Below are 27161 nucleotides of genomic sequence, written 5' to 3' on the forward strand. Positions count from 1 at the left end.
TAAATATTTTAGACATTAATTTTTTATTATAAAGACATTGGAAAATTTCTTTTTCAGATATAATGTTTTATTTATTTGTCCTTTTATATTCGTGTTATACCTACACATGGACAATCCATTTACTTTTAATTGTTAAGTGATATTCAGGAGGGAAAAAACCACCAAAATAATCAAAATTTATATGACATGATATTTACATTTTATGGAGTAAAAGTAATGAGATAAGGTGCAAAACTGGGTATATTTATGCATGAAAAGGTTAAAAAAAAAAAAAGACATCTGAAGCACTAAGTTAGGAAAATGCACTCCCTAAAATATATATTCTTAATCACAGCTTCAATAAGAGTGTGTATATTTAGTTACTTGTTTTTAGAGGAAATTCTGTCGTCATCTAGATTCTAGAAAACGGGCTCTTGAGTGCCCCCTGGTGTTTGATTTGGAAACTCTCCCTGGTCAGACTTGTCCAACAACTCTTTTGAAAAGTCGTTTTGAAAATCCTTCATTGTCTAAATTAAATCATGTATCTGTCTTATGTTTTAAAACGCAGAAAAGAAAAGAGACATGAACTAATTAGTGATGCATGTAAAGAAAAAAATATTTCAGAATTCAATTTTCATTCACTCTTCCTGCTTACACCTCCTGTGTCACTTTCTCACTTCTCCAGCTTTGTTCAGCAGGATGCTGCTACTTTGTGTAGTGCATCAACAGCCTGCCCTGGCTTCCTGCATTTCTGCTCTCTAATGATCAGCACAAGGAAGAGAGGAAATGTGTGTGTTTATGCATTTTTGAAAAAGCAGAAGAGTGGGCGGGAGGGAGAGAGAGAGAGAGAGAGAGAGAGAGAGAGAGAGAGAGAGAGTATGGAATGTTGTGATGTCACTAGCTAAGTCATACACGAAGGCAAAGGAGGACAGCAGTACTCATTCTCCCAATCTGTAACGCCTGCTGTACACCGTCCGCACCCAGCTGTGAGTATGACTGTAGTCTTTCTTATTCCATTCGTCTTTCCCACACTGACTTTTGCTTTCTAACTCTTCTCCCATCACCCTTCCAGATTCTGCAGACTGTACTGTAACTGACTGACAGCCCTCACCCTGCCTTTGTCTCTCTTTCTCCATCTGTCTTACTCCTTCTCTTGAAAATTTTTCCATTCTTAAGGGATGTCTGAACTAAATGCATACTCCTCTCTTCAGTCACAGCTCTTGAAGTTGAGTTACAGCCACAAAAAGACAAGGCTAAAATAGAACTCAAGTGCCTCGTTGGGGTTTGTAAGAGGGTGGGGGATTTTTTCTTTGACGAATCTCCTCCCATTTAAGCAAGAGAATCAGCATGTTTGAGTCTCACACTACTTTAGAGAAAAGGAGTCTGGCAGGGCAAATTAACAACGACAACCCGAAAGACAGTGAAGAAGGTAAACAGGAAAAGTTTCAGTAGCTGCACGAGAAAATCCAACTTGACCCAAAGCTATAAAGTGACAATGCAAGAGGGCTACAAAATTGAGCTACAAAAGCGCCAGAGTGAGGGCAGATTGTTTCCAGATGTTGTAACTTGTCATTTTTTTACCCCCACAGCGGGACAAGCTGCTGGCTGCTGCTCAGTGATGAGCGAGTATGTGTGGTGAGTGAGCGAGCGGCAGGGCTCAGGAGCAGGGCCGGCACCCAGGCGCAGACTCCATACACTCCAACACACCTTTTTTTTTTTTTTTTTTTTTTTTTACACATCTGGCTGTAAAGGATTAGACACACACACGCAGCCATGTTGCAGCAGATTCTGAAGGAAATGTATATCGATCCGGATGTGTTGGACGCTCTGAACGAGGAGCAGAAGAAGACATTGTTCCTGAAGATGCGACAGGAGCAGGTCCGACGCTGGAATGAGCGAGAAGAGAAGCTGGAACATGAGGAACCACGCAAACCCAAACAGAGGCCAGGTACGGTGTCTTCACCTCCCACACATTTACATTACAATGCAAATGCATCATCCACCCAAAGTGGATTCTTGTTTAAATTTATAGGAACACAGCCACTGATGATTCATCCTGTACTCAACCAATTTGCGTCCAATCAAATACTCTCTAGAACACATTTGTCCCACCCCTTAAAAACAATGCCCTGCATTAGCAGCAAAAATGCAAGCAAGCATGGGGTGTTCATGTAGATGTGTGCTTACTTAACTTCCTGCATGTTATTGTCCTTCCAAACAACCACTTGTGTGTTGAAAAGATGGTTGGAGATTGTATATGTGTCTGAGCTCATTTCTGATGTCAGCTGAACTAACTCTGGCACGCATATACACACAGTTTATTATATAGCTAGGGTGTGTATGAAACACTGAGTGAACATTTGGACCCAAATGCTTGGTGGTTAGAAGTCTACGCTTTAGGATACAGAACATGACAAGGACACAATGGGCCAATGGGCAGTGAGAAATCCTACACAGCTCTATTTAAACTTATTTAGCTGTATTTTTTAAGCCAGGCATTGGGTGAGTCTGTTTAGATTTGGTCAAAGATGTGGAGTAAATCGAATGCTATTGGCTGTTAAGTCAAATCAGTCAAGCCCTTTGACATGTTTCATCCCTGATTTCCTATTTGCAAAGGTCAACATTCGGATTCAAATCAAGGCTCCCATAGTATTTCATGGTGCTTTAAGCTGATATCTGTAACAGACTGATCTGTAAGGCACGTGTCGATAATCATACAATATCTCCAAATATTCAATAAATCATGAGCAATGTCACAATATATCATACTGTTAATATTACTGGTATTATAGGTATTTCAACACCAATTAACTCCATCGTTAATCAGAGTAACAAGTAACTGATTGAATGCTGAAATTAGTTGAAACCCCATTGAATATATATATATATATATATATATATATATATATATATATATATATATATATATATATATATATATTTATATATATATATACACACACACACGCACACACACACACACACACATATTATATATATTGTTTTGTTTGTCATAGAGTTGTACTTCTGCTTGGCTAGTGTATTGTGTGTCCCAACTTTAACCTCTGTGAAATTAAATATCATGATTAAATTTTGCTACATATTGCTGTATTAGACACATAATTTTCTTTTCATGGATACTTTCACTTTGCACTTTCCCAGCAGTCCATTCAAGAGGAGGTGGCCTTGATAGGCAGCACTTTAAGGCAGAATTTGTCAATCAAATCTGTCAAGTTTACAAGCCAGCATAATGACAGCAACCTTCTAAGGGTTTTATTTCATTGAGCATCAGATCTGCACTTCTTAAAGATGTGTCCTTCTCCCATAATTCAACTCAGGAGTTGGTGGAAAAAATGGTTGCTCTCATTCAGTACTGTAAAACCAAAAAAAAAATAATCTTGATAAGAACATTTTATACATCACCACATGTAAAAGTATTCTAATTACACTGGGAAAGGTTTGTTAAGACATTACACACACCCAAACTTTCTCATCAAAACACACCTTGCAAACGTCAGTGTCTGAATGAGAGAGTCAACGCATACTAATATAACCTTTACCATACCGGTCTTCTCATGATTCTTTTAAAGCCTGTCAGGACTAAATATGGTATGATTGTAGAGTCAATGACTCAGATGTGAAATGTTCAGCTGATAGTATGGTTTGAGTAGGGTAGGCACATCCTGTGTTATGGCGACAAGTGACGATGAAAGTTCACAGAAACAACTCAGCACAGAAACCACAGAAAGGAGTGATACGTGCTTTCAACCTAGAAACAACTTTATAAAGCTATGATTTCCGGGTGAAAAGGCATGAGAAAAGAACCAAGAATTGACATTAATGACTTTCCTATTTCAGTTTATTAAAGGTATGGTTTCTGCTTTTGATTTTCTAAGCTAACAAGTCACATTACAGATAATCCAATGTCAAATGGGTCAGACAAAAAACAAAAAAACAAACAAACAAACAAAAGACCAGTAACATGTATTAACAACTCTACATAAATGTGTTCATTTATCTACATTTATCTGAGAGTTACATTTTGAATACACAGTTGATGATACAGTGTGTAATATATGCATACTGTATGAGGAATATACACATATTAATTACAAAAACATTGAACATACAGTATATCAAAGTTTGTCATACAGTGTCTTGCATAAGCATTCGCCCCTCTTGAACTTTTCCACATTTTGCACGTCTTACAACCTGAAACTGAAATGAATTTATTTGGCATTATATATGGCCTGGACCTAATTAGGAAATTGATTGGGTTTCATCCTGGCTCTTGGGTGCTGCAACAGAAAAGCAATCGCCCAATCATTGGAAGATCACAAGTTTGAATCTCAATAATTCCATAGCCAGTAGAGTGTTGGATATTGGCTATGCCCTTGTTGATCACGGCAACACTAGCCAATCATAGGTGTCTGTGAGCTCATGTACGTGAAAGAGTGCAGACAGCGCTTTGCTGTAAGTGTGTTAGGCTGACCTGTGATGCCGCAGGAGCAGATTAAAAAAAAAATAAAATAAATGCAGTCAGCTGGCTTCACATGTTTTGGAGTACGTGTTCATTCTTCATCTTTCCTGGTTGGTAGTTCTCATATTGGAAGAGCTGGCTGGGAATTTGGAATTGGCAGGTGACCAAATTGCGGAGAAAATGGCTTGCTAATGTAGATTAGCACATTTAGTCAGTAGCTGAGTTTATGGCCTTGAGTTTATTGCTATAATTTGTCCCCTACAAAAAAAACAAAAAACAAACAAACAAAAAAAAACAAATCAGAGACCAGCTCTTTTTCTGATTTTTTTAGTTCAATTAAATTTTGATTCAGAACCTGGATTTTAAATTCCTTTCACAGGCCATATTACAACCTTTATCTGTGCACAGTATGTTTGCCACCCCTGTAAGCCATATTGGAGACATCCATGAATGGGACAGCAGTCCAAAACAGGAGGAGCAAGGACAAAGCATGCTCTTAAGATACAAGTGTAATGAATCCGACTGACCGCAGATGAACAAACCTTAGATCAGAATACATTAGGCATTTTAAGCATAAAGTATACAAGGTATACAAGTTCAAAAGACTGCTTTGACATTAGAAAAATCCTGCCAGTCAGCATTTTCAGTGGGCTTTGTGAGAAAACTTTCAGTAAAGGAGATGACTCTGGGGACTGCAGGCTGCCTCAGCAGCTGAGCTAGTCATGAGGAGAAGTTCAAACAGGAGCGTTCTGATAACTATAGGTCACACGTAGGCTGGCAGTGCATTAACTTGGCTTGACATGTGCGTCGGTCCAACCTTTTTTCGGCCACGCCAAAGACAAAGCTGTTATTATCAAGTGCATTTCAGGGCTCGCTGGTGAACAGAGAGGCCTCTTTCTCCTTCAGACATATGCAGCTGTTCCTCAGCTGGTCAGTGGTTTCTCTACACCACACTGATACAATATCTTCAAACACAATGGACAATACCGCAACAGACTGTTAGACTTGAATCTACTCTCTGTGTTAAAAATATCGGTTGATGCTATGTGATTAGAGGAGAATCAATTTCTGCTTGTGTCTGCTGTACTGAGTGAAGGTGTTTTTTAGTGTGAAGTAGTGGCTTGCTTTCATTTTAAAAGCAAGACAGGAAATATCTGCCAGGCCATGCTCTATGCCCACAAACAATTTACTGCCAGCAAAGCAAGGAAGTCTACAGGAAGTGCTTGTGCTCAGAACAAACAGCGGAGAAAGGGGGCTGAAGAGAGAAAGCAAGTGAGAGAAAGTGTGAATAAAGATTTGAATGTCAACCATGGTGAATCTTGTGTAAGCTGTATAACTGGATGAGTCTAGCTGTCAAGGGATTTGTATATATCTCAGGAAATACTTGGTTATAAAAAGTCAGACTGGGAAAGTTCAAATATTTAGCTTTATAATGATGTAGTGTGACAAGATTTTAGGGGAATTAGTGTGTTTGAGTTCCTGAGAACCAGGAAGTCTACAAACGAAAGCGGATTAGAGACAGTTCAGCGTTTAACATATGGCAGAATCTGACACAGTGTTATGACACAATGCTCATACTGGCACCTTATCAATCAAGAAGGCTTTTCCTTTTTTTTATTATTATTATTATTATTTATTTATTTATTTATTTTTTTTTACAATTTTCCTAATTATGCATGTTTTATACACCATAAATGTGTTTTCTATCACTTATTATCATGTGTAAGGAATAATACACAATAGGGCTTGCTGTTATTGGAAAATAACCAACAACAGGGTGATGTGATGCAGCTGACACGAAGCAGATTACAATACAGCATATCTCAAAATGTTTTATTTCTCTCAAATTGCAATTCTTTATTTGTTAATAAAGAACACATCATACATTTGATATTTTTACAGTTATGTGTAATGTTCTGGAACATCTGTGAAACAACTTAGTTCCTGTTATCACTTATATTATAGCAACTATAAACAGCCATAACACTCATCATCCTTTCTTTTTCCCTCCCTCTTAAAGCTAATAAGAAAAAAAACACAGCTTGTGATGATACTGAGAAACCGCAAAACCCTCCATCCTGAAGTTATAGCTTTACCTTTGACTGTTCCAAAGTTCTCACACTGGAGACTCCTTCCAAAATGTCACATAAAATGTCACCATATACACAAGTTATTACTATAGAAATGATAACAGATTAATCTAAAACTTGCAGCCAGAAATACTGTCAAAGCCGCTGTTATAGAAAATGAATCGAAATGACCCTCTTGATCAATCAGAATCAAGGGTTCAGTAGAGCTGTGGTGCAAAAAAAAAAAAAAAAAAAAATTGTGGTGAAAAATGAAGAAGAAAAAAAGAAAGACACCTGTTTCTACTGAAAGCCATTTTATTTTACTTTCAATTACACTGTCAAACATTCTGCACCATTTTATTACAAATATTAACAAATCAAGAATTCTTATGCTTTTAAAGCATCTGTGTGAATTCTGTACGAGACACACACCTAAACTTGTTTGTTAAATGATCTAAGTTAATGTCTTTTAAACTGTTCTCTGTCACTTAGCCCTCACACATAGTACTATCTTTGACCAAACATTTTAAGGCCAACCATCATTATTTGTATCTACTGTAGTTATGACCCAATAAGGAAACCTCCAACACAACCTATCCTAAATCTCTCTGTTGTGGCATTTTTCTAAGACACGTCTAGCTGCTCATTATGCTGAATGTAAATTAGAGATATATTTATGTCATGCATTTTAAGGAGTATGTTTCATATGACAAAATATCAGTCAAGACACAGATGCTATCATGAGGCAATGTCTCATCTATAAAATGAAACCACCTAATAATAAATAACAGAGATATAGTTCAGAAGAAAATGAAACATAGAACTACTGGGCAGTACATAAATTGAAAGTAATGTTGCCAATACACTGGCAGCCATGCAATGCTAAATATTTGTTAGCTGTTATTGACTGACAGTGTTATATAAACCAGCTACATGAACTTACGCTAATGCTAAACTACCCATTTATTTTAACAAATTACCACTTTATATTATTTTCAGTTTAGTAGCCATACCTATATATTTAAAATTATTCTGAGGTTAAGTTACCTCTTGTATATTTTGAATTGCTACACACATTTGCTACCTGCTGATTGATTGCTTAATTGGAATAGCATGATTTCCAGGAAATGGCATCAGAAGGTATCAAATATGTTCAACATAAACATTTCAAAGTGGCATACAACTGTACTAAATATGTACAAATAGTATGCCACATAGTATATAGAAGCTCGTTTGCTATAATTATGAGAAGAGATTATATTTTAATATTAGCTTTTTTCTCACAATTGCAAGATATCACACAATTGTGACTTTTTGATCTTGTAACTGATATCACACAATTGCAAATGTTATATCTAGTAAATGAGTAATTGAAAGTTATTTTCAAAAGTTTATTAACAACTTTTAATAATTCACAGCTGAGACTCTCAACTGAAGGTTCAAATTTCACAATTCCAACGTTTTGTCTTGTAATTTAAGAAGTTAATGGTTCAGGAAAATGAACCTTTTAGTGTATTGCCTTAATTTAAGTTATAATTCAGCTTTTTGGCCTTTAAAAAAGTTATAAAATGATTATGACTTAGTGCTTTTGTTTCCATTCAAACCACAACAATACAAGCATATGCAGCAGTGTGTTAAGAAGGAATATAACCTACCTGAATTATTCTTTTCATAGGGAACTGTCTAAGATAGCATGAACAGGTATCCTGAACAGGATAGTGTGCCTGCAGTGTTGGTGTAGGGGATACCCTCATAATCAGAAACACAAAGCCTCACAACTGCTAGATAAAAAATCACAGTTGCATCATTTTAACTTACAGCTGCAAGGTAGAATTCGCGATTATGAGATAAATCCGAGTGACATTTTCTCATGCTGTTAACAAGCTGCCATACCCAGTATTCCATCCATCCATCCATTTTCCATACCAGTTATCCTACACAGGCTCATGGGGGAGCCTGGAGCCTATCCCAGAAAACTCGAGGTACGAGGCGGGGGATACCCTGGAAGGGGTACCAACCCATTGCTGGGCACAATCAAACACAAATTCACACACTATGGACAATTTGGAAATGCCAATCAGCCTACAATGCATGTCTTTGGACTGGGGGAGGAAACAGAGTACCCAGAGGAAACCCCGAAGCACGAGGAGAACATGCAAACTCTGTACACACAGGTGCAGAGGTGTTGGCGGGATTCAAGCCCCCAACCCTGGAGGTGTGAGGCAAACGTAGTGTAACCACTAAGCCACCGTGCCCCCCTACCTAGTATTACGTCGTCATATTATTGAATAAAATAGAATATGATTTCTGAATTTAACCATAGCATATCCTGCATTAAATTAATAAGTAGATCTTGAGAACTTGTACTGACCCTTTTTAGGGTGTTGGTGGGCTATGTGTTACTTTAGGTTTCTTTTCTTTCTTTCTTTTTTTTGAGGAAATATATACAGTGTACATCATGTTTTCATATCAAATGACTTTTTAAGACACATGCTCATATACAGTATCTCACAAAAGTGAGTACACCCCTCACATTTTTGTAAATATTTGATTATAACTTTTAATGTGACAACACTGAAGAAATGACACTTTGCTACAATGTAAAGTAGTGAGTGTACAGCTTGTGTACCAGTGTAAATTTGCTGTCCCCTCAAAATAACTCAACACACAGCCATTAATGTCTAAACCGCTGGCAACAAAAGTGAATACACCCCTAAGTGAAAATGTCCAAATTGGGCCCAATTAGCCATTTTCCCTCCCCGGTGTCATGTGACTTGTTAGTGTTGCAAGGTCTCAGGTCTCACTTTTGTGAGATACTGTACATTCCTTAGAACCACCAAGAAGTATGAAAAGATGTTTGCATTATTTCCATTTCAATTTCAATCATGTTAGCAATCTACATCAAAGACAATGTATTTTTAAGGAAAATCGACCATGAGGCAGGTAGAGAATCTCAAACATTTTATTAATGACATAATAACCAGCTGGCAATCATGGCCTACCTGTTCGACCAGCCTGGTGTGTGTTTTTGTAGCTGGTAGCTGGTCAGACTTAGTAAGACTTTTCAGCACAATCAGTCAATAGACTGCATGGCTAATATTTTTAATGCAGACTAAACAATTAACAATGGCATGGTGGCTTGTTTGAGGAAATTCATAACAAACTAGCTACTTTGTTGTTGTGCTATTTGTTATGACAACCTCATCATGTCTTGATCATCAAGTTATGGGCATGTCTGCCTGTTGAGCTGGAATGCTGTGCCGTTGCCACGAGGTGTGCGAGAAGAACCAGTTCATTCTGACAGCCTTTCCTTGTTTGCTGTCAAACCTCTTCTTTATGTGCCTGTCCCATTTTCTGAAATGGAACCAATTACATGTGTAAAACCGTTGATGTGTAATGAATGTATGAATGTTCTTACACCTTTTGTTTTATCCAGCATATTGTTATCTCTCTCTCTTTTTTAGCCAATGTCAAATGTGTATTTATATGTAACGAAAGACTATTCTCAGTATCCCTGTTTCTTTTCTCTGTCTCTCATTGTGTAGCTCAAAGTAAGAGTGTGAGTTGGCTGCTGGGCTGCGACGGTGACGTACAAGTCATCGTCATTGGAGAGATGGACGAGTTCAAGCCCTCCAAGATGCTCCGCTCGGGGTTTGGCGAGAGAAAAGCTGCTAGTCTTCGTAACAATTCCCAGTATGGACACATTCCTTTTCCTTCTGTTTAACTGCAACACAGTACACAGTCATGTATTACACTTCAAGTCATAATTGAAATGTAATGTTTTAACCAGGTAAGTAATTCTGAATCGTTGGAATGAAACACAGTCGTTTTTGGCAATCAAATTTGAACTCTGGTGTTGTGTATAGTGATCATTTGGAGATCATTACATCACAAAACAGTTAGGATATTGTTGGCTCCACTGTTTCTCACAGTAACAAGTAACTGGTTTGGCACAAAATGTCATTTTGTGTGTACTAATGTATTAATTTTCTGGAGTGTATCATAGGAACACTAGATGCAAGGTGCAATTACTTCCTGTATGGGAGGGATAGCAGGCTTTTTCTCCCCTGTTAATCACAGCGAAAGCAGCCATTCAAGGGAGATCATGTATGCAGAAGACAGTAGATAGCACTTTGCTCCAAGGGTTTTATACTGCAGCATAAAAAGAGCAGCAGTTTCAAAAAGATGTTGTGGATGTCTCAGAGGAGGCATGTGTTTGCCTTATGGTATCACACTGTCATGTGATAGGCAAGAATTAGCTAAATGGTAGGAACTGGCAAGACCAAATAGGGTAGAAAATGTTAAATATCTTCTTTTTGCATTCTTAATATGAACATAGCATTGTAAGTATATTTTTGTACTTTTGTTCTAATGTTTTTTTTCTGTTTTCCTGGAAGCCTAATGTACAAATAAACTGTATATGTATACATATAGTGTGCTGTTTATTGTATATTCTTATTTTTCTGTTATTATATTCTGTATGTCCTTTTCTTGCAGCAACCAGGATGCAAGTTTGAAGAGTAACCTTGTAAGCCGAACATCCACAGAACCTGTGCGATCAGGCAGAGAGAATCTCCCACCCAAATCGTTGTCCGGAGTCCAGCTTAATTTAAGGGTGCGTGAAAGACAAACCTGTGCTCAGACACTTTATTAACACCAAAAAATTTATCGACAATCGAAAATAGACGAAACACTATTAAAATAGATATCGAACAATCATAGACAAGTTGTCTAATTTTAGCTCACATTTCCCATCATGTGCTACAATCCATCCAATTTCCACACCACTTATCCTACACAGGGTCACGGGGGAGTTTGGAGCCGATCCTAGGGATCTTGGGGCACACGGTGGGGGACACCCTGGATGGGGTGCCAATCCATGGCAGGGCACAATCACACATACATTCACACACAATGGACAATTTGGAAATGGCAATCAGCTTACAAGGAATGGGGAATGGGGAATTCCATCTTTGGAATGGGGGAGGAAATCGGAGTTCTCGGAGGAAACCCCTGAAGCACAGGAAGAACATGCAAGCTCAGTGCACGCAGGGCATAGGCATGATTCGAGCCTCCAAACTTGGAGGTGCAGGGCAAATGTACTAACCACTAAGCCACCATGCAACCTCCACCCCCCCCCCCCCCCCCCCTCTGTTGCACTAATTCTTTTTGATCTTGTATGAATCTCAGAATCTTATGGATGAATGGAAGAAGGCAGGTGCACATGTGTTCGGTGTTACTGCATCAGTGTGTGTTTGTGTGCATTTTTTCCTTTTTGTGGATTTGTTTGTGTTTGTCTTTGGGCCTGGTGTGAGTGTGTGCTTGTGCTTGCATTTAGGTGCTACTGGATTACTTATTAGTGTGTGTGTGTGTGTGTGTGTGTGTGTGTGTGTGTGTGCATGTGCGTCTGTGTGTGTAGGTGACCTTCCTGTTGCTGTCATTAATCTGGGACAGAGCCATGGGGCAGAGAGATGGACTTTCTCCACGGGGAGAGCCATCACTGCTCAACAGCCAAATAAATCACAACCTCTGTCTCTCTGTCTTTCCATTCCATTCTCTCGCCTTCCCTCTCTTCCTTTTCCACTATTCCCTTCTTTACATTTAACAAAACCTTCTGCTCCTTGGTGCCTGCATCTTTATTTCTCTCATGGCTCACCTGTTCTCTTCTTTGGAGCTCCCTCACTATCTTTGCAGCCCTGTGTCAGAGTGTGTGCGTGTATGTGTGGTCTTGTTACGCATAGTCTGAGACAAATTCGGTTCTGTGCTGCTGGTTTCGGTTCCACCCCTAGAGAACGGCTGAGGGAGGTCAAAGCACTGCGATGCTATGATCTGTGCTTGAGGCTGGATGTGAGAGTGTGTGTCATGAAAAAAAAAGTGAGACAGAGAAAGAGGAGCGAGCAAGAGAATGTGGTAAAATCTGCAGTCCAGGAGGGTGAGGGCGAATTCTCGTGCTCGTCCCCTTCTCTTTCACGCTATACTAATGCGAGGGGGAAGAAGAAGGCTCGCACATCATCGTGGGGTTGCCATGGCAACGCCGTGTGCAGCCGGCACTCAATAAGATGGACGTAGGCTAGGCGCTTTGGCCACTGCATAATCCTTCAGACTCCTCACATCCTTTAAATGCAAAAATCTGTGTAAACATGTCCTTCAGCCTTTTCTCTAATGTATTAAATATAGTCACAGATGTTCCCGTACACTACTTTCCAGTTGTGCTTGATTTTGACTTTTTAATAAGTATAATAACAGGTCATCTAATTAAGCAGGCTCAAAGTGATAGTCTGTGTGATCCGAGGTCTTGTGTTTTGACAGGAGAACAGTGAAGAAGTGAGGACGCTGCCCCCTCAACAGGTAGATTTTGGTATTGCATCTTCCATATATACAGTATATGCAGTATATATGTATATACAGTATGTTTTTTTTTTGTTGTTTTTTTTGCCAATGAGGCCATTTTAAGGGTCACAATTTCTGATCCCCCCTCGATCCCCAGTAATTCCTATAGTGCTATTTAGTTGAAATTAGATTCATATTATTTAAACCATTCACAGTGCATTGCTGTACTCAAGTCCACAACCGATAGAATGGTAGATAACGTTATTACTAATAGATTAAATAAGTGCTAGCAATTCTTTGGTTTGGCATGTGAACTTAGTCGGAATCACATATTGCATTTCACATAATACTGCCATGAGACTAAAACCTATTTTGCACCAAATGCTGGCCATGTGCATCAGACCATAAAGCATTCATTTCTGTGCTTTCTTGCATTAATAAATATAATGTGCAAATTTCAGTAAATATTCTAACAATGCATTACCTCTGTATATATATATATATATATATATATATATATATATATATATATATATATATATATATATATATATATATATATAAAATGCAATATGCAATGAGAGTTTCACTTTCTGCTCTTTGGTAGTTGAGCTTGCACAAAGACTGGATTTTTAGCAATGCCAGAGTGTGTGCTGTTACCGTAGACTACTGACTGAAACGTGTTCACTTAGATTATGTTTAAAGCTTGAAACCACAACCCTGTCACCTGAAAACATCCTTAATTTTATTTTAAATAGCGGCTATGCGCACCGCTAGTATCCTGTGTACACTTTGATTACCATGACAGCGTGTTGGACACCGTGCTGCTGCACTCTTGTGTAAAATGGGCTTTAAAAAATAATAATCCGACAGTTTTAATTATCATTATAATATATTCCATACATCAGGTCCATGTGCATAGAACTATATTATAAATAGCGGTTAGTAAAAATCCTGGTGACCCCATCCACATCTCATGGTCGTGGCTCCAAGGTTGAAAACCTATGCTTCAGAGTTTAAGTTTGTTTTCACTGAAATGTTTCTGCTCTCTACTTTCTCCCTAGGTATCAGCATGTGAACAAAAGCCTGCATCTCCTGTTGAGAGTGTAAGTACGATGGTTAGGTGGGTTATAACGTATCCCAAAGGAATATTTAATAAATGACTACTTTACATTTCCAAACAAATGCTCTAATTCACCACAAACTACATGGGAAAAATGTATAATGATCAATATTTAATATTAATATTGCATATTAACAATTTACCACTAATACTGTTCAATAACTCATAATTAAATATGCAAGAACTAAACAGGCTTGAATGAGTAGTATTATGATTACACTACTATTAATATGATACAACTAATGAATATTCAGTAATTACTCAGTAATTACTAATAATGTAATGGTTTGGTAGTTATTAATTATAACAAAGTATTAATTATGTAAGGAATATCACGTGGCAGAATGTGCTGTTATACACAATAATCCGCACTGGGGACCATGCGATACCAGCCCAAAGTAGATTATGTTCATATACATGAAAAAACTAGCTTTTTCATGTAGAAAGCATATAGCACAGCGATTTGAGAATAATTACAATATTTAATGTATTAATTAACAAAACATCACGTATTTAATGTTTAAACATTTGTATGTTTTGTTATTATCGTAAGAGATAACAGGAACTAACTTGTCTTGTAGACGTTCCACAACATGTTGTGGAACGTCTACAAGACAAGTTAGTTCCTGTTATCTCTTATGTTATGGCCACAATAAACAGCCCTTAGTGCGCACACACACTCAGTCACACACACACACACACACACACACACACACACACACACACAAATATAGCTTGTCCTTCTGAAACTGGAATATTGAAAGTCTCTGCCTAAACTCCTCTATCAACAAGAAAATCATAAAAAATCATCAAGACTGACATGGTGCTGAGAAAGCAAGACACCAGACACTTCTTCCATAAATGTCCATCATACAAGTCCCTGTGTATGAGCTGTTAATATAGAAACAGTAACAGAAACCTATTATTCATGTTACAGCTGGTGTGCTGTTATACAAATATAACAGACACCTTCTGACCAATCAGGTTCCACAATTTAAGCATGCTGTGGTACAAAGAGACTTATATACAGTGTCTCCTGGAAAACTACTAGCTCATCAATTAGTAATTACATACTGCTTTACCAACCCATTAAAAAACTACTAGCTGATGCAAAGTAACTTCAGTAACTGCAATATAAATCGCTGTTACTTTTTATCCTTTATTACTATAAACATGAAAAGGCATGTTTGGAGGAAGAAGAGGTCAACACACCCCACACTATCATCACTATCCCTTCTGAATGGTCTTTGAACATTTTTTTTTAACAGCTGAGTGGTTAAGACATTGGACTTCTGATCTGAAGGTCGTGAGTTCAAATCCCGGCAACTACCATTGCTTAATCCGCAGCTGCTCATTTGTAAGTCGCTCCGGATAAGGGCATCTTCCAAATGTCTTAAATGTAAACGTAAGACACGTCATTCTTTACTGTGTCACTTTTCTTTCTGAATAATTACCAAACACCATCAGAAAGAGATGGCTGATATAAGTACATCACTCTTTGTATATATCGTACTTCCATAGTCTTCTATATATATTTTCTAAATATTACAGAATGAGTCATTTGTATAGGTAATATTGTATATATCTAATATTGTATATTAGATAACGAGTGTTAGATAAGTCTTACTGTGTCCTTCCCTAGGAGATGATTTGGAACAATATTATAATGTGAAAGACGTGATAGGTCATTACTAATATCTAGTTAGCTAGTATTACTCCAGGAGATATATATGATTCTGTATTAGATGCTTTGTTCATAATGAACTTTCAGAACATTATTATTTACTGAGTAATTACCCAGTATTCATTAGTAGTAGGGATGTAACCAAATTCACATATATGCCCTGTTTTATGCTGTGTTTCCAGGGGCATAGTGATAGATTCACATTTAGGTCACACCCACTTCTAATTCAATATTAAAAGTAAAAGTCGGTATCTGGTGTCCACCAGCTGCTTTAAGTACTACAGTGCATCTCATCCTCATGGACTGCACCAGATTTGTCAGTTCTTGCTGTGAGATGTGACTCCACTCTTCCACCAAGGCATTTGCAAGTTCTCGATCACGTCTGAAGGGACATATTACATGTAATTTTCCACTACAAGGACGATCAGCTGTCCTTCCTGTCTCCCTGTAGCACTGTCTTAGGCGTCTTGCCTGTCTTAGGCATCTTGCCTGTCTGGTCCGATTCCATTGAGGCCCCACCTTGCAGCTTACAGGACTTAAAGGATCTGCTGCTAATGTCTTGGTGCCAGATACCACAGCACACATTCAGAGATCTTGTGGCATCCATGCCTGCATGGGAAAGAGCTGCTTTGCTGGCACAAGGGGGACCTACACAATATTAGGCAGGTGGTTTTAATATTATGGATGATCGGTGTATATAATGCACACACACACCTTTTTTATGAAGTATTTGATGTAATTTGTGTAAGTCTGGGGCTGTACACAGAAAGATAAGTACAGCCACTGATTAATTACAGACTGTCCGCTCCCAAGTGCTGGTCTTGTATCAATTCTCTGGGTGTTTCCTGTATGGAAAGTCCCTGTACGTCATAGCAAACACTTTACACGCTGGCAATGTGCTCTCTCTCTCTCGCTCTCTCTCTCTCCCTTTCATGTGCTGTAGATATGTCTCTCTCTGTCTTTGTCTGTCTGTCTCTTTCTCTCATGCTCTGTAGGTATGTCTCTTACTGTCTATGACTCTCAGACTCTCTAGTTAAGTCTCTCTCTGTCTCTCACAGACTCTGTAGTTATGTCTCTCTCTCTCTCTCTCTCTCTCTCTCTCTCTCTCTCTCTCTGTCTCTCTCTCTCTCTGTCTCTCTCAAGCGCTTTTGGTATGTTTTGCTCTGTCTCTGTCTCTCTCGCAAGCTCTGTGGATATGTCTCTCTCTCTCTCTCTCTGTCTCAGTCTTTCTCTCAAGCTCTGTGGATATGTCTCTCTCGCTCTCTCTCTCTCTCTCTCTCTCTCTCTCTCTCTCTCTCTCTCAGTCTTTCTCTTGAGCTCTGTGGGTATGTCTCTGTTTCAGGCTCTGTAGGGTGCACTGCATGTCTGTGGTCTTTCCTGGCTCTTCCCTCTGATGCCTGTGAGGGCTGAGGAGGTCACAACACCAGCTGTCCTCTGGCACTTCTGCTCAGATCTGTCCTCTCACACCTGTCTCTGTCCTTATTCCAGCACTGCGTCCTAAATCTCCCTTAAAAGTTTGAATGTGTGCATCAGAACAAGACTTTCCTCCATCTTGGGCTCCTGTCTTTCTAAAGGATCTTTGTGTAGGCATGTGCCTGTGTTAGTTTAAAGAGGTTATGTGGAGGGTGTAAGTTGAAGTGTGTTGGGGGAGCAGGACAATAATAATCACATGGGCGCTTTGTGAGGAGGGAAAGGGAAAGGGAAAGAGCTGGGCCCTCGGGTTTCCTCAGAGCAGATGGTTGATAAAGTTGATGCGGGAATTAAAGTGTCAGAGACGGAGGACGTGTCAGTCGCAGATGGATGGAATTGTGCAGTCGTCTCCGGAGGCGAGGGCAGGGGCAGCGGCCTTTTTTTACACACACACACACACACACAGCTCCATCCTCACGTGGCTCTGAGCAGAGCTATTTCTTGTTCCCCATGGTGTCACTGAATATCTGTTTACGCCTAAGACCCAATGAAGACCAACATGTTTCATGCTTGTTTTTTTCTCTGTATTAGTTATGACTGATTTAACACCGCATTTAAACACTGCATGTTAAAAGTGAATAAGCAAGAGGGAGAATAGGAGAATAAGTAATAGAGAAGGGTGTAATAAACACTGTCTTAAATTACACACTTTGCAGTATGTTCTTTAAAATGTTTCCTGAAGTGTCCTTTGGCTAGTTCATTGTTCTTTGCTTCCTAAACGGGTTCTACTTGGAACTCCTCAACTCCTTCCAATTCCCAATAGCATGTTTGCCTCCAAAACTACCATTTTACAAATAAATTTTGTCATTTTCTTTTTGTAAAGGAGCACGACAGACATTTCCAAGCTCTACAGTATCTATCGCATCTGTAGCATATGTGCAAATGCTACAGTTTCGTTTCATTATGTTGAAAAAAAGAACCAATGGTCTAGGAACAGGGCCGACAATAAACACTTATACATACAATATATTTTTGTAGAAAGCTTTCCAGAATTCTACAGCGAATGGCACTTGTAACCTCAAAATCTGTATGAATTGTCTTTTCTGAGTTGGGACTACTTTTGTAGGGGAAGAATTTGTCATTCTTACCACTTAAGACTAATAAACATGGAAGTAGTTTAGTTTCTGTCTGATTGTGCATCAATATGATCAAATCTCTGGGCTGAAATGACTGTTTGCTGTACTGCAGCGTTATATAAAGTGTAAAGTTAGATAAAGCTACATAACAGCTTTAGTAAGACTTCCTCTCATGTCTGTTTCATTTTAAGACAAAGAATATTAAAGTACAGTGTTGGTAGTTGTGAATGCAGTTACAGTATATTAAATTTATGTATTATTATGTTCTGTCTGATCAACCTGCCCTTAAACTTCTATTATTTATGGAAACTTGTCCAAATTCTAGTGAATAATAATCGCACATAGGCTACAGATGAGGTGGATAGAGATTAGGTTAATAAAACAATAAAACCCTGTTATTTCCCACTATATGCCACCAGTCTGTTTATTTTTCTTATGACCATTGGTGGTGCTGTTGCGCTTGATTCCACAAAAATCCAAAATAATCTGCTTTAAGACATTTATTACCAGCAAATAATCTGAAATTGATGCTGAAAATGAAACCTTTAATGCAATTTTAATGTCTGTTTATCTTTAAAAGACATGGGGGTTTAACCTTGATAGCATATTTACACCAGCCATCCCAGTTTTTTGCTCTGATTCTTCATTTTGTACTGCATCTGAGAAGCTAAACTGATTGTAGGCTTTTCACCATCTTGTCAGGTTAAAGAAACAGAGGATGAAGATGACACCAATGACCCTGTGGATGACACACTTTCTCTGTCCTCCATTTGCTACCGACCCCACCTGATGTCATCCAGCGTCCTGCACAGCCTCGCACCCCAGGACACACAACAGAAGACCACACCACTGTCAATCACAAGCAGGCTATGCTCAGTTGAAGATAGCGAGCCTCATATTAGCAGAGGTGAGGACCTATATGTACTTTGCAAATGGATCGATTTCAATTGAAAATACAGTAGCTGTTAGTTTAGAGGAGTTTAGCACAATAGCTGGTGATATCAGACATCTGTATCTGTATCAGTTTAATGAATCATCCTCTCAACTTTAGCAATAAAGCTAGCCAGTGACCTAAATGAAGTACTACACTGACATTATCCAGATAGTTAAGCTAGCTAAGGTTGACATTACCTCTCCAGCAGCAGCAGGTCTTTTAACAGCTTTCTTCCCTGCACTAGCAAGTTAGCTAACCTGAGGTAAACTACTATAATTAGTATAACATAACTGTAACAACATAAAGCAAGACTATTGGGAAAAAATGGTAGCCATTACAGTTTTCTATTTGTTTTTCATGCATTTGTAATGGTTCGTAATATTATTTTGTGTTTTAAGTGAGTTGACATCATTATGAAAGGGTTGCCATTAGGTGAATTTCTATTTATACAGTATTGCTAATGTTTTAGGAGGGGAAATAATCTATTGTGTAAAACAAGAAGCTAGCAAGACAGCTAGCATTCAGTAATCTATTGTGGTGATGTCAAATGATAAAGTTTTCAACTGCCTTTCAACTTAAAATCTGCTATTGTTAACTCGGAAACATCTCTTACTCAGCAAAATCAGGATGTTTCAGCTGAATCAGTGCATCCATTTTGTAAATACTGAGGCTGATACACAGATGCTAATCACAGCCTTTAATGTGTGTGTGTGTGCCATTTTTGCTAGCATAGTTCATCTACTGCGTTTCACCTTATTTGACCTTCTGTTACCTTTGTACTACAGTCTTGCTCTTTGGTTAACTTCGTCTCATTTTACACAGACTGTCCCAGACTGTTGGAATCTTTATGACCTTGCCCAGACCACGGTTGTAAAAGCAAGGATGTAGGTCTTTTTTTCTGCCTGTAATCAGCCAAAAAAAAAAAAAGAAAGAAACATCCTCTCACATTCAACTGCTTTTATTTCCAGCTCATTTCTTAACAAGTGTAAATATTTGTATTAACATAACAACATTCAATAACAGACATAAACTGAATATATATATATATATATATATATATATATATATATATATATATATATATATATATATATATATATATATCTCCTCTGTGATTCAGTGAAAAAAAGCCAAACTAGACCTTTCCAAAAGCTGAACCAGCACCATCCAGTGTGTGTTATTATACATTACAATTAATTTTTTCAGTGTTTCTACTATAAACACCCCCTCCTGGACGTATCGATATACTGCAACTACAACAAATTCACACACACCTGGCCCAGGTACAGCAAACAAGCACTTTATCCTTACATCATTCGACATATTAGAATCGCAGATGTATTATTTGTGAGTGGACTTCATAGAAGTACAACTACTGCTTCTTAGCTTTAGAGTCATCAAAACAGAATATAAGTGCTATTTGCCAGTGATAGACCATGTATATATGAATGTGAGAAACGTGTGTATATGGGTATTTTCCATATGCCTGAGATCTGTGAAGCCGACTAGCTGAGAGTTTTGCTGAGACTGAGTGTGTGTGTGTGTGTGTTTCCGCGCATTCGTTCCTGTGGGTGCACGTGTGCGTGCGAGCATAACAGCCTCCCGCAGCTGCTGCCTCCATCTCTATGAGCGCATGCATGCGTATGTGGAGGCGCATGTGTGTGAGTGAGAGAGAGAGAGAAAGAGAGAGCGAGAGAGAGAGAGAGAGAGAGAGAGAGTGCGTGCGAGTTGCGTCTCCTCTCTTCACCTTCAGAGGGAAGGACACACATTCCTGTACTGCTTCCCGACTCTGGCCCTGGGCGACGCTCGGCCGTAGCTGATAAGTGACAGGGCCCCCAGCCTCGGCTCTGCTTTGCTTAAAGCCCCTCACACACACGCACACACACACACACACTCTCTCCTCCTGGCAGCCGTGACCCCCCCGCGGCCTGGCTCAGCGCATAGACGTGCCGCTACGGAATTCTGCCCTCTGCCCCATTTCTACCCCCCTCCCTCCCTCCCTCTGGGGCGGGGGTATTTAAAGAGATAGTGCTCTCTTTTTTGTCTTTTTACACAGACTTCTTGAAGAAGAGGTAGATACATCCAAGGGTGTGTGTTTCATTTCAGATTTGGGAGGAGGGGGAGACACATCTTACTCATCAGTATCTTTGCCAACGGAAATCGACATCTAGATTTCGACTGGAGTGAATGATTTTCATTCATTTATTCATTCATCTTCAAGTAACCACTTTATCTTGGTCAGGGTTGTGGTCTACCTCAGGCCTATCCCAGGAACATTGGGTGTGAGGCAGGAATACACCCTGCATGGGATGCTAGTCCGTTGCATGGCACCATACACACACAATGACACACTCATTCACATCAGAATTTAATGTAGCCAATCCTTCCACCGACCGGGAGGTGGGAGGAAACTGGAAAACTCAGAGGAAACCCAAAGAGACTGGGGGGCAACATGGGAACCTGGGACCCTGGAGGTTTGAGGCAACAACACTACCTGCTGTACTGTACCATTGTGCCACCCTAGTTGAGTATAATGTGTGACCCAGCCCTGTGAGTGTTGTAAAATAGCGCCCCCTTCTGTTTATGAGTGATTTAGTTTGTTGTTTGATTTAAATTGTTACTATTTATTAATGAAAATGAATTTAAATTCCCTTCAAACAAATTTGGTCCTGTAATTAATCGGTATTAACCTACTATTTTGTGTCGTTGTTTACCTGCACAGCTATTATTTGTTATTATTATTTGTCTAAAGCTATTTAAAAAAAAGAAAAAAGAAAAAATCAGTCCATAAAGGATTTTGTTTTTTGTGATTGTTGCCAAAAATGCTTGATTTGGCTGCGGCTTTTTTTTTTCTTTCGTGCTTTTTAGCAGAAAACTACTTGAATTGGTGAAATTGCAATTGCATGAAATTGTTTTGCACGGCCTTTCACAGTGATGTTTGTTGGTAAATGAGACCTTTTAGCTGTACTCATGTTTGACGCACGTGAATGGAAGGGGGCTTGGCTGAATGTGTATTGTGAAGACGTTACATGATGCATCTTGGCCCAAATCTAAAGAAAATCTGCAGTAATTTTGAAAAATTGCAAGTTATCCATACAGACAGTTAGTTACATTCATACTGCAGAAATACATTCTTAGTACAGAAAAATGTACTAAACTAGCTAGCTATCATTAACAAACAACTGTTTTTTGAGGTTGTAGCATTACCCTATAGTTGTGTCCCAAATGACATACTATACACTATGCACTTACACTATGAACTATTTACTCTACCATCTAGTGTATGAATTTTAGAAGGTTAGTATCATCTCAAATGGAACACTAAAGTTTTTTTTTACTAACAGGAACTATAAGCTATTTATCAGTCAATAACAAATGACGTCAAACGCCCATAGAGCATCTTTACCAGAATACCCAGACTCAACAGAAATTAATTTCTTCAGTTTACTGTTTACGTCAGTGTTACCTTTTATACCCAACATGACCTCGGTTTCTATTAGCAACTGTCTCTACTGGTGAATTTTGCTCGCACAATCCAAAACCAGCGCCTTGTAGACCCTCCCCTCTGTTCACGCTAAGTAAGCAAAGAGTGCACGAAGTGTGCAACATTTCACACTTCAGTTTTTCAGTGTATCATCTAGGTACGTGAAGTGCACTTCTTCATGTTGGAATTTTCAGTGTGAACACATTACTTACACTATTTATACTGCAGAATGGGATAGAATAGTGGATAAGTATGCAATTTAGGATGCACTTTATGCTTAAACTAGCAAGTGATAAGTTGCTCGTGTTGCTTGTAGAGTGTGTAGCGACCACTAAAGGTGCTGCACACACTGTGAACATGCACTGTTCAGTGCTTTAGTTCCAATGAGAAACAGTATGAGCTCAGCATATACGGTATACATTCTAAAGAAAACTCGTTTAAAAAATGTAATAATGCACTAATCAGTTTGATTTACATGTTAGGCTTCATACTAGCTTCCTTGGCAGATTAGCAAAGCAAACTAACTGTACTAGCTACATACACTAACCAGAGGCACCAAAAATCTTTGCTAGAAGCTCTTATTTTCTCTATACACATTGAATTAGAGGCTCTACGTGTTGTAGTGGTTATAAGCTTTTCTTCTGTTGTCAAACAGTAAATGGGAACTATTCGCAGCTAGGAACTAAAGTTGTGAGCGGGCAGCTGAAGAAGTGTTGCGCCAAATACGCCACTGGATTAGTCTGGGGAACCATTCAAGCCCATTGTTTGGATTTGTTGCTTTAAAACATCAAACATAAATTCAAATGAGTTTTGGCCTATGGATTTAAACTGTGAAATTTAATTTAGGAAAAATGTAACAAAACAAGACATGATTAAGAGGACAATTCACTGGCTCTCCAAACACTAGGAGACACAGGTGATCACTGTCTTGTGCCAAATCTGCCGCACACACACATACACATACACGCACTGATTATTAAACACGTACACACACTGATTATTAACAGCAGGATAGGAAAGCTGCAGGTTTGCAGTGTGGTGATGAGGTGTTTCTAAGATTTGATTGAATGGTTAAGACAGTGGGTGGAGACTGGACGTGTGTGTGTGTGTGTGTGTGTGTGTGTTTGTGTGTGTGTGTGTGTGTGTGTGTGTGTGTGCGTGTGTGTGTGTGGAGCCTCCCAGATCCCAGGCTCAGGTTCCACAGCTTCTCTCATATCAGGTTGTGCCGGGTGGGAGGAAGCACAGCGGTTATGGGAGGATGGAGAACGCCACGCCAGGGCAAGTAGCGTGCCGCTTTTTATGCTGGTGTCAGCTAACAGGAGGGAGTGGTGCACAGGACGCTAACGTGTTCGAACACACAAACGCACGCACACATATGGGATGTGTTTGCAAGGCTTAGCAGAGGCTATTAGTGGGGCGTGGAGAACGTGGCGGATCAGCCAGCTTTGGACGCCGTGTGATCGTCTGTGTGTGCATGTGTGTGTGTGTATGTGTGGTGTGTCCACCGAGGTCGCTGGAGCCTGTCCAGGGTTTCCGTGGAGACCACACAACACACAGACAATCAGAGCAGGCCCACGCAGTGCGGCAAGAGGACATTAACACAGGAACCACGGGTCAGAAAGTGTGTGTGTGTGTGTGTGTGGGGGGGGGGGGATGTGGAGGAAGAGGAGGAGGAGGAGAAGACAACAAACACAGCAGGGCAGTCAAGGCGCATTCTTTTAGAGCCTTTCAGGTCCATGGGTCTGATTCTTAAGTTCATGAAAACGGCAACATATTTTCACTCGTTGAGCAAAACAAAAAAAAACACAGACTCAGGGTGCACATGACAAAAGTCATTTGTTTGTGTTATTAATTTGCAAGACAGCTAAGTTTACGTCAGATTTAATATTGAGATAGATGGTTTAGTGCGTAACACTCAACATGACATTTAGAATTTTGCTCATAAATCATATTAATCAAAAACTGGATTTATATTCTTACTTAATTCTTACAAGCATTGACAGTTTTGCTGTCTATGTGAAACTACCTGTATCTGTATCTGTTTATTGCTCCAAATATAAATATCTGTATTTGGATTTACACCAAAAGTGGGTCTGGCCTCAACCAGAAGGTTTCTGGCTCTGACAGTTCTACGTCACATGGTTCATAATTAGATAAAAGTGCAGGACTGGTTTTTAAATTGTACTTGAAATACTATATTTTCTGAGTGTTTTTCACATAATGTTTATAAATTCCCATACAACATTACAGCAACGTTTTTTGTTTTTTTTTCTAGTCGTTCAAATTGTAATTTTCCAAAGTTTTATTTTGGGAACATTGTATAAGCAACATTTTAATAACTTGTGAACATGTGAAGCAAACGTTTTTAGCACAGCAAATGTATTTAGAACGTTGTTGGAATGTTGCAGTCTAACCTTCTCGGAACCTATTGAATACTTACTAAATATTCTAATAACGTTGGTTGAACATTCCTTTATTCAACCATCTTTAGTAACGCTTTATCATTGTCATGGTCGCAGTGGAAACGGAGCCTATCCTGTGAACACTGGAGTGCATGGCGGGAATATACTGTGGATGAGACACCAGTCCATCACAGCACACCATAAACACACACACACACACATGCTCATTCACACCAAGGGGCAATTTACAGTAGCCAAACCACCTACTGGTATGTTTTCGCAAGGTGTGAGGAAACCCACATGGACACAGGGACTGGTACTCAGAGTTTCACATAGACTCTGAGCTCAGGATTGAACCAGGGATCCAGAAGCTGTGAGACAGCGTAGATAATTGGAGTAATTCTGATGAACCTTCAGCCCACACTCAGCACTGCTATTTTATCAACATGGGGACAACAGCAGTAAAGCTGAGAAAAAGCACCACACGAGGGCCCCTTCACCCTACCAGGGCCCTACTTAGTCCCACATCCATCCTAATGGACGAAGCGTCCCTGCATCCCCTGCACTCCTGCTCAAGACTCACAGAGAGGAATATTGGGACACGGCAGGGTGTGCCTGAGACAGTGTGAGGCTGTGTTTGGAGGAGACAGAGAAAAAAAATAAGCGTGTCAGAGTTTGTGTGTGAAAGCAAGAAGGGGTAAGTGTATGTGTGTATGGTGTGTGTGTGTGTGTGTGTGTGTGTGTGTGTGTGTGTGTGTGTACGCGTGAGAGAGAGTGAGAGCAGGCTTACACATCTGTGTCCCCCGGGGATGTGGCTAAAAATATGTGGTTCCTCAAGCATTCTGGTGTCTGAGCAGCGTCTGTCTGCTCTGCACCGCCATCCCTGCGGCCCTTCTTTCCTCATCTCCTGTCCCTCCGTCCCTCAATTACACACACACACACACACACACACACACACACACACACCAACTATACCCAGCTGCGTCCCTGCTCTACTTCTTCTGCCAACGACCTCCGGTCTGGCAGTCTGCAGCCCTGGAAGAAAGAGCCAGGGACAGAGAGGGAGGGGAAAAAAAGACATGTGAACGGAGGGCGGAAGAAGACCAAGGATAGACGGAAATGTGCGAGAATAGATTCACAGCCTTTGTTACTGAACTATAATGAGAAATGTCATGATGGCATCAGTGGAAATGTCCCACTTTTGCTAAGGGCCTTGTGAATTTGTACTTCATATGTCATCCTTTTATTTCCTTTTTCTCTCTCTCTCTCTCTCTCTCTCTCTCTCTCTCTCTCTCTCTCTCAGGGAAAGATTTCCGTGTGATGTCCGCCTTTAAACGCACTGAATCTGGAATAGGCGGGGAAACCCGCATGGGGCGTGGCCGTGTGGCTGAGCTGATGAAGACCTTTAGTGTGTCCAGTGACTCCACCTGCTCACAACCTCCACCCAGAGCCAACAAACCACCCATCCCGAATAAACCCAGCCACTTGCAGCATCTCCCCTCAAACTCGTTCAGGTAATCAGCAGAGATCACAGGACGCTCAAACTGCCTCTCTCAGGAACACTGCTCTAATTGCACAAGCAACGCAGCAGGATGAGGGCTTTTAGTAATTTTTGAATTACAATATTTTGTATAATTGTGCACTCAGGAGGCACGAAATGCGAAAAAAAAAAAAAAAAGTCATTGTATAAAGTTTTTACACACTTGTTACGGACTGTTTTATAATGTTTTCTGTATTTGTAGGGATTTCATTGACTTGTATCACAGATCTGTATTCCATTCTTATCCAGAAATCTGTATCGGTGTATTTTGTGTATTATATTCTTACAAATTGTGCAATATTGGAGGGGAATTCCGCACTAAGATAATTTTCCCACAGTTGAAGCAATTGGCAATCTGTGTTATGATGAGAGAAAATGCAGCCTCTCTGCATGAGCTGCTTTGTGATTTTCCACGTTTTTGAAATGGAACAGCCAGCGGGACTAATGAGATGATGCGTGCTGACGGGTTTATTGAGCAAAAACCGGCAACATTTCCTGTCTCAAAGCATGTTACGTTTCCAAATGCTTTTTCTCCCATCATTACTGACAAATTACTTCAATTACTTCAGTTTTTGGACAGAACGTCTCCG

General features: G+C 39.6%; 1 protein-coding gene across 2 annotated transcripts; it reads left to right on the top strand.

Moving 5' to 3' along the window:
• The first annotated feature begins 874 nt into the window (after nucleotides 1-874).
• On the top strand, nucleotides 875-27161 carry zgc:100829 (uncharacterized protein LOC445149 homolog). Of its 2 annotated transcripts, none has more exons than XM_053648820.1 (8): nucleotides 875-965; nucleotides 1569-1927; nucleotides 10074-10221; nucleotides 11026-11143; nucleotides 12838-12876; nucleotides 13923-13964; nucleotides 18914-19118; nucleotides 26335-27161. In XM_053648820.1, exons 2-8 carry the CDS (start codon nucleotides 1753-1755, stop codon nucleotides 26547-26549), a joined length of 942 nt encoding a protein of 313 aa, XP_053504795.1. In that variant the 5' UTR covers nucleotides 875-965; nucleotides 1569-1752; the 3' UTR covers nucleotides 26550-27161. The 2 variants fall into 2 exon arrangements, with proteins under 2 accessions (XP_053504795.1, XP_053504796.1); XM_053648821.1 differs by lacking the exon at nucleotides 875-965 and adding an exon at nucleotides 1057-1408.

Source organism: Ictalurus furcatus, chromosome 18 (genome assembly GCF_023375685.1).
Source record: "Ictalurus furcatus strain D&B chromosome 18, Billie_1.0, whole genome shotgun sequence".
Taxonomy (NCBI): Eukaryota; Metazoa; Chordata; class Actinopteri; order Siluriformes; family Ictaluridae; genus Ictalurus; species Ictalurus furcatus.